The sequence below is a fragment of the Nomascus leucogenys genome, chromosome 5 (genome assembly GCF_006542625.1).
Source record: "Nomascus leucogenys isolate Asia chromosome 5, Asia_NLE_v1, whole genome shotgun sequence".
Lineage (NCBI taxonomy): Eukaryota > Metazoa > Chordata > Mammalia > Primates > Hylobatidae > Nomascus > Nomascus leucogenys.
In genome coordinates, this window is record NC_044385.1 from 34,395,857 (window position 1) to 34,404,740 (window position 8,884).

General features: G+C 47.9%; 1 protein-coding gene across 1 annotated transcript in view; it reads right to left on the reverse strand.

The window, feature by feature from the left end:
- Positions 1-7,579, reverse strand: part of DHCR24 (24-dehydrocholesterol reductase) — a 33,813-nt gene extending 26,234 nt beyond the window's left edge. The window contains exons 1-2 of the mRNA XM_030812897.1: positions 7,203-7,579; positions 3,918-4,073 (exon numbers count right to left, since the gene is read on the reverse strand). Of these exons, the coding sequence (XP_030668757.1) occupies positions 3,918-4,073; positions 7,203-7,433 (387 nt within the window). The 5' untranslated portion in view covers positions 7,434-7,579. The remainder of the gene's footprint in view (positions 1-3,917; positions 4,074-7,202) is intronic.
- Between the last annotated feature and the right edge of the window lie 1,305 nt (positions 7,580-8,884).

Here is an 8,884-nt window from a genome sequence, read left to right on the forward strand (position 1 = left end):
TGACGAATTCCAAACAAGAATTATGAATAAAACTATACCAAAGCACATCATAATAAAATTGCTCAAAACTAGTGATAAAAAAATCAACATCCTTCTAAATAATCCATGGGTCAAAGCAGACATGAAAAGGGAAATCAAAGTATTTTGAACTGAAATAAAAAGAAAAGAAAACATAGAAATTTGTGAGCTGCCTCCAAAACAGTGCTTAGGGGAAAATTTATAGCACTAAACATTTATATTAGAAAAAAAAGGTCTAAGTCAATGACTTTAACCTTAAAAAACTAGAAAAAGAGTAAAATTAAACCCAATGTAAGAAAAGAAATGAAATAATAAAGACCAAAGCAGAAATCAATGAAATTGAAAACAAAACACAGACACACAAAGGGAAAAATCAATGATATCAAAGCTAGTTTTTGAGAAGATCAATAAAATTCAATAGCCTTTAGCCAGACTGTTTAGGAAGAAAAGAGAACAGAAACAAAATACCAATATCAAGAATGAAAGACTTGACATAGCTACAGATGTCTATAGGAAGTATTGTGAACAACTTTATGTCAATAAATTATACAACTTAGTGAAATGGACAAATACCTTTGAGACACAAACTACCAAAGCTAACCCAAGAAGAAATAAATAAACTGAAGAGCCCAATATCTGTTAAATAAATTGAATTTGTGCTTAAAAACTTGCTCACAAAGAAAATTCCAGGCCCAGAGATATTCACTTTAAGGTTTCTATAAAACTTCTAGAAGAAAGCCTTTTTGACATTGGATAGGCAAAAATTTCCTAAATAAGACATCAAAAACACAAAGTAGGACAAGCGCGGTGGCTCACGCCTGTAATCCCAGCACTTTGGGAGGCCAAGGTAGGTGGATCATTTGGGGCCAGGAGTTCGAAACCAGCCTGACCAATGTGGTGAAACCCCCTCTCTATTAAAAATACAAAAATTAACCAGGTGTGATGGTGTGCACCTGTAATCCCAGCTACTTGGGAGGGTGAGGCACAAGAATTGCTTGAAACCGGGAGGTGGATGTTGCCAAGAGCTGAGATAGCACCACTGCACTCCAGCCGGGGCCACAGAGCAAGACTCTGTCTCAAAAAACAAAAATATAAACGAACAAACAAACAAAACCCCCACAATGCATAAAAGAAGAAATTAACAAATTGGGAAAAATTTAAACTTCTGATTTGGCCAGGTGTGGTGGCTCACGCCTGTAATCCTAGCACTTTGCAAGGCCAAGGCAGGCAGATCACCTGAGGTCAAGAGTTCAAGACCAGCCTGGCCAACATGGTGAAACCCCGTCTCTACTAAAAATACAAAAAATTAGCTGGGTGTGCTGGCACATGCCTGTACTCCCAGCTACCCAGGAGGCTGAGGCAGGAGAACCACTGGAACCTGGGAGGCGGAGGCTGCAGTGAACCGAGATCGTGCCACAAACTCTGTCTCAAAAAGAAAAAATAAATAAAGCTTCTGGTTTTCAAAAGAGGAGCCATAGACTGTGAGAAAATATTTGCAAATCATGAATCTAATAAACGGTGTTGTTTCAGGGTCTAATATCCAGCATTGATAAGGAACTTAAATAAACTTACAAGAACAAAACAACCCCCACTAAAAAGTGAACAAAGGACATGAACAGACACTTTTCAAAAGACAAGCATGTGGCCAAGAAGCATATGAAAAAAAGCTCAACATTACTGATAATTAAAGAAATGCAAATCAAAACCACAGTGAAATACCAAATGACACAGTCAGAATGGCTGTTATTAAAAAGTCAAAAAATAACAGATGCTAGCGAAGTTGCAGAGAAAAAGGAACATTTATACACTGTTGGTGGGAGTGTAAATTAGTTCAACCATGTGGAAGACAGTGTGGTGATTCCTTAAAGACCGAAAAACAGAAGTAGCATTCGACCCAGCAATCTCATTACTGGGTATGTATACCCAAAGGAATATAAACCATTCTATCATAAAGACACATGCATGTGTATGTTTACTGCAGCACAATTCACAATAGCAAAGACATGGAATCAACTTAAATGCCCATCAGTGGTAGACTGGATAAAGAAAATGTGGTACGTATACACCATGGAATACTATGCAGCCATGTTCCTTTGCGAGAACATGGATGGAGCTGGAAGCCATTATCCTTAGCAAACTAATGCAGGAACAGGAAACCAAATACCCCATGTTCTCACTTATAAGTGGGAGCTAAATGATGAGAACACATGGACACATACAGGGGAGCAACAGACACTAGGTCCTATCAGAGGGTGGAGGGAGGGAGAACGGAGAGGATCAGGAAAAATAACTAATAGGTACTAGGCTTAATACCTGGGTGATGAAATAATATGTACAACAAACCCCATGACACACGATTACCTATATAACAAACCTGTACAGGTACCACTGAACTTAAAAGTTAAAAAAAAAAAAAAAAAGATGTTTCCAGAATATATAAGAAAACAACCTGATTTTCTTAAATTGGCAAAAGATTTGATCAGGCCTCACCAAAGAAGATATACAAATAGCAAACATGCACATGAAAAGATCATTAGTCACTAGGGAAATGTGAATTAAAATTACAATGAAAAACTACTACACACACATCTATTAGAATGGCTAAAATTAAGACTAACCATATCAAGTTTATTACAATGTGGAACAAGAACAACACTCACGCTGCTGGCAGAAATGTAAAATGCTACAATCACTTCGAAAAAAAATTTGGCAGTTCCTTAAAAAGTTAAATGTACACCCACCATATGATCTAGCCATTCCACTCCCAGATATTTGCCCAAGAGAAAGGAAGGCATATGCCCATACAAAGACTGTTCACAAATGTTCCATTTTATTTGTAATTGCCCCAAACTGGAGCCAGCCAAAATGTCCATTAGTAGGTGAATGGATAAACCAGCTGTGATACATCCACACAATATGTGTGGGAATATGACTCAGCAGTGAAAGAGAATGTACTATTGACACACCCTTCAACATGGATGAATCTCCAAATAAAGATGTTGAGTGAAAGAGGCTAGACAAACAAAAAGTACTATATGATTCCATTTACATAAACTCTAGAATCAAACTAATTTATAGTGGCAGAAAGGTCATTGTTTGCCTAAGGCTGTGGGGGGCAGGTAGGGGAAGAGGCAGGGCTAGGGTCTAGGGGAAGGGATTACCAAGGAGCAGGACGAAATTTTGTGGTGTGATGGGTATGTTTGTTGTCTTGATTGTGGTAAGAGTTTTACCACACTTTAAATACATCAATAAAGCTATTTAAAAAAATGGCACAGAGAGATTAAGTAACTTGGCCAAGGTCTCACAATAATAACAACATGCCATCAAATAGACATACCATATTTAATGACTCCCCTATTATTGGATATTGTGTTGTTGTCAATTAGAAATAAAGCTGTGATATAATCGCTCTGTGTTGGGTATCTTTAATTATATTGAAGCCTACTTCCTTTTTCCTTAAGCCAGGTTTCGAGAAGTAAAATTACTCGACGGGCCAAAAAGCATGTACATTTCGAAGGCTATTAAACAAGAGGGTCTCCAGGAAGCTTATAACAAGACCCACGCCTCTCAGTCACTTCTGTAGCCCATTTTCTACCAGCGCACTTCCTTATCAGGAAGGGGCAAGTAGATTCCTTTTTGCCTCTCATTTTTGCTCATGAATTCCCCATTTCTGACTTCCTGTGGAAACGCAAAGGGTTCCCCTGAGCTATTATGACCCATCTCTCCCCCGGTGGCTGTGAGGCTTGAGGACAGCAATGGCAGGGAGTATCTTCTATGACTGTGGGCATTGGTCCTGTCCACTCTGGGATGCCCTTGGCTAAAATCATCTCCCTATGAGTCACTTGCATCAGGGGCAGTGCCCCACCTGCTCCCAGAGCCCGGAAAACTGCTACTCTCACCTGTTTCTTGGTGTCCACTTCCAGAATGTCCATCAGGTTAATCATGATGTTTTTGTGCGTCTTCTTGTACTTCCCGACACGTAGTGAGACAGTGAGCCAGCCAGGGCGCCCCGTGCACATGAAGGTCTTGCTGCCCTGCTCCTTCCATTCCCGCACCTGCAACCACAGGACAGAGGGTGAGCTGGCCCCACTGGGAATCCCCAGAGCAGCCTGCAGCCCTGCTTTCATCGAGGGGCAGCTGGGAATGATGCCTCCATCAGGCACTGGAGAAAAAGAACGATGAAAAGGCCTGCTGGCCCTACCCTCTGGCACACCCCTGGCCAGCAAGGCTGACAGAAAAGCCAACATATTGCTACACCACAAGGCAGAATGATGAAAGAGCTAGAAGAGAGGATCAGAGTGTTCTGAAAACATTAACTCTAGCTGGGAAGTTCAGAAAAGGTTTTGTAATGGTGATACCAGCAAGTATAAAAATGATGACCATTTACTGGGTATTCCTAACACACTAGGCATCTACTGCACACTGTCTTGTGTAATTCCTATAACAGTCCCAGGAAGTTAGGATGACACCCTTTTTTTGAGGATGAGGAAATTCAAAAGCAAAAGAACTTGTCCAAAGTCACACAATTGGTAAACGGCAGAGCTGAGATTCATAGCCAGGACTGTTTGACTTCAGGACAGGAAAGATAGATGGAGTTGTGGTAACAGTTCACAGGGTAATAGCTAACATGTATGGAGCCTTATCACATGCCAAGGCCTGTTTAAACATTTGTGTATGTTAACTTATGTATCACTTTGAGGGGGAGAGGAGAAGCAGGGAAGGACCGCCAAGCCAATGGAAGGAAGAGGTTTTACAAAACCTCTAAGGTAAGTGACCAGAGCACAAAACACAGAACAAATGGCCCACGGATGACAAGCCCATCAGAAACGCAGGAGGAAGTGTTTCTTTTCTGCTGAGATAAACAAGTGCAGGGGAGGTGGATATTTGTCGTTTTGACCTGTGACCATCCATTTCCTCTTCATCCACTTCTAACAATCCCCATCTTCCTTTGGTCCAAGTGAGACTGATTCTACTCCCCTACCCCAGGAGGTGGGTACATGGCTGAGGTCTGATTCTATCCTTCTGGCCAAAGAGATAGGTTAAGAGATGGGTCTACGACCCAAGTCAAGCCAATGAGACCAGTTCCAGGACAGCCACTCTACTGGGGTCGCTAAGCTGGTTGGATATGAGCCAGAAACTGTTGGGGCCTCTGCAGGGAGACAGGCTCCAGAGAATGAAGTCAACCTAGAAAAGCAGGGCCAACAGATGGCAGAGGGATGGACAGATGGAGATGGGGGACAGAGGATCCTGGATCCAGCCATGCCTGATCCAGTTGTACTCCCAGACTTTTCAGGACCTGAGCCAATAAAATCCCTTTTTGCTCAAGTCAGTTTGAATTGAGCTTCTTTCACTTGCAACCAAAAGTCTAGTCGAATACTGGTCAGGTCTCCTGGAGAAGGCTGCACTGGAGCTGGCCAGGCAAACAGTTCAACAGGGGGAAGGACTTTTCTTTGATCAGAGGCCAGGGAGCCAGTAGGGGGCAGGTATTAAGGAAGAGATTCCTGTGATTTGGGGGAAAAGGGATGATAGGTGGGATTCCATGACCAACCAGGTCTCATCCCTGCCTGAATCTGCAGCCACAGAGTTTGATACAAGCCCAGAGACGGGAGGGAGTGATTAGGGATGCTGCATTGAAGCTGGAGGCCAAAGAGAGAGCCCAGAAAAAAGGGCAACTGGGTCAGACAGCTATTGCAAGCCAGGTGTGATGCTGAACCGGACCTACAGGGGGGAAGGGAAAGCCTGGGAAAGAAGAAATGTCAGAGTTCAGGCTCTGAAATTGAGCTAACCTAGGTTCCAGCCCCATTTACTGGCTAGTCTTCCTGAGCACATGACTCACACTCTGAAACTCAATTTTCCCTGTTTGTAAAATAGGCACAAGATCTACTTGTGTGGGTTGCTGTGAGGATGGCAATGGCACATGGCAGGTCCGGGGTAGAGGCTAGTCCAGCTGGGCCCCAGTTTTCCTGCTCACAGTGAACCTTGTGGCTTAGCTGAGATTAATAGGCACTTGCTAGGCTGTTTTGAGCCAGGCCCTATGGGCCATAGGCGAGTCACATAACAGTCCCTGCATTCTAGGAGCTCACAGTCTGACAGGGGAGACAAGAGGTAAATGGAGAATTAGAACTCGAGAAAAGAGCTAGGAAACAGGGTGCAGGCGGGGAGGGAAGACAGGCAGAGGCTCTGGAGCCACGACTGTGACCAGCAAAATCCAGAGCTACAGGGCAAAGCACTTCCAGACACTGCGTTCTCCCACCAGGCCCCAGGTCTTATGCCTCATGGGAACGTCTCTCCGCATCCATCTTCATGCCCTTGCTTGCAGCACCCAGCGCGGAGCAAGCAGAATATGGAGGCTGCTACACCTACGGAAGGGTGGCAGCAGGAAACAGAAGCTCTCTGCAACCTGATGCCAGCAAGAGAGGAACATAAAGAGAAGCAGAGTGAGTCAAGAAACTGCCCAGGTCCCTGGATGCAGAGGAGGCTCCACCGTGAGCCACAGCAGGTCACAGCCTCCGTGGGTACCTGAGGAACTGAGAGATGGACCGAATGCCTTTATCAAGGAGTGAGCCCTCCGTCACCAGAGGCTGCGAGGCTCTTCCCTCCCGCTTCTGGGCTGGGTTCTACCTTCTTGCTTTAGTCTTCTATCCTAAACCCAATCAAAAGCGTCTTGCTGTACAAAATAAAGTCCAAACTCGGCCTTGGCATCAAGGCCCCTCTCCAGCCTAGCACCAAACGGACTTTTCGACGTTCTCCCGCCCCTGCTCTGCACTTGTCGGCTTCCTAGCCTTTCCTCACACCAGTCCCTCCAACCACACACCTTCCCCCAGTCATTTCCCATACTTCCCAATCTCTAGACCCAGCTCCACCTCCCGGAAGCCTTTCCTTCTCTGAAATGCTTGGGCCGGGTGAGAGTTACCTGAGTGCTGCGCACCTCCCTCTCTTCCCCTTCTTCATCTCCCTCCAGGTACCCGCATATGCCCTGCACACAGTGGGCACTTTGCCTGTTCTGTTCCCCCGCCCCCATCACATTTTTGTTTCGTTCCAACCCCTCTCCAACGCCAGCTCCCCACCCCCCCGGGAAGTCCTGGCCGCCCCCGCACCGCAGCTCCCGTCGCCACCTCGCGTCCCGCTATCCCCGGGCACGCCGGCCCCGGCCCTGAGTCCTGGCCGCATCCGGCGCCGCTCACCTGCTTCTGGATGTCCCGCACGCGCTGCTCGTGCAGGCGCGGCGCGCTGCTGAGCTTGAACACCACCCAGGCGCGCACGTAGTAGTAGATATCGAAGATAAGCGAGAGCGGCAGGAGGAAGAGGCACACGAATACCCAGCGCTGGTGGATGAGCACGAACTCCAGCCCCTTCACGCGCACCCACAGCAGGAACAGCAGCGCGCACACGGCCAGCGACACGGCGGGCTCCATGGTGCGGCGCCGCGCGGTAAGGGCTGCGGGTTGGCGCCTCCTGTCACCGCCGCCAGCTCCGCGCCTGGCCCGCTCTGCGCCTGCCGCCAGCCGCCAGGGGAGCCCGGGATCGCCCGCCGCCTCGCGATTGGCTCGGGTCGCCGAGGTTCGGTGGGCCGAGACCCGGGCGGCGACCAATGGCGAGCCGCGCCGGGGATCGGACCAGGAACCCGCAGCTTTCATTGGCTGCGGGAGTCCGACCGCTCCACCCTTTTCTCCCCGCCGCCTCGCGAGGCGGGGGTGCCAGGGACTGGGTGCCGGTGGGGTCCGCTGCGGATACCGGGGGCGGGCAGCTGGTACTCAGGGCCCCAGGCCCTCGGGGCTGCGGGGCCGCCTCCCCCAAACGCGCCTTAAGCGGTTTTGCAGTGGCTTTCCGCCTGAGGGCTGGGAGGCGCCCCGGCCCTGAGTCAGTCACCCTTTGGCCGGGCAGGCGATTCCCGGGCGCAGAGGATGGAAACGTGGCGGTAACCTCTGCAGGTCGTGCCACTCGCTGTGCGCCAGGCCTCCAGAGGCATCTTTTCATTTTTAGGGGGGCACTTTCCACGAATTCATTTGAGCTACACAGCAGTCCTGGGCAGTGGGGAGTGGTGAGCTCCATTGTGTACACTTGGAAGCAGCCCAGAAAGGTGAAGACCTGTTCGTGAACTCCAGAGGCCATTGGAAGCGTGGAAGGCTATGGCTGGCACTCTTCCTCTTTTTCCGGTTCGCGGAGGCAGATGGGAGGCCCGGAGGAGAAAGAATGAAGGAAGGCATTTCAGCCCGAGTAAACTCTCCAGGCCCCCTCTGTGCCAGGCAGTGTTGCAAGCCTCAGGTAGGGTGGTGAGCAAAGCAGATGGCCCTGCCCTCACTCCGCAACCAGTGTAGGGGAGCTGCCACGGTTACCAGCAAAAGCTGAAATCCAGCGCCATTTGCATTTCATATGGAATTTTAGGAAGTTTTCGAGATGTTTTAGTTTAGAAGCTAAACATGACATCCAGGTTCTTCTCTGTCTGGCCTTGCATACCTATCCAGTTCCCTCTCCATTCATCTCTGCCCTGACATGCACTCTTAGGAGGCTCCCTGGGCCTCAGCATTCCTCATTTGCGCGCCTCTGGTCAAGCAAGTACCTCTGAATGAATGCCCTTTCCCATCCGCTTCTCAGAGTTCAGGTCACACATTCCGAAGCCAGCTCAGGGCCACCTCTGAAACATTTATAGCACTCCCCTCCCCATCCAGATGCTCATTAAATAGTGTGCATCTCTGTCACCGTTCTTTCATGTTATTTTATAATTGTCTCTTTATGTGTCTCTCACCCCCACAGACTGAGCCTTAGGGCAAACAATGTCTTGTTCACTTTTGTCCTTCCAGCTTCTAGCACAGTGCTTTGTGCACAGTAAACACTCCAGCGGCTGTTGACCAATGAATGAATGAAG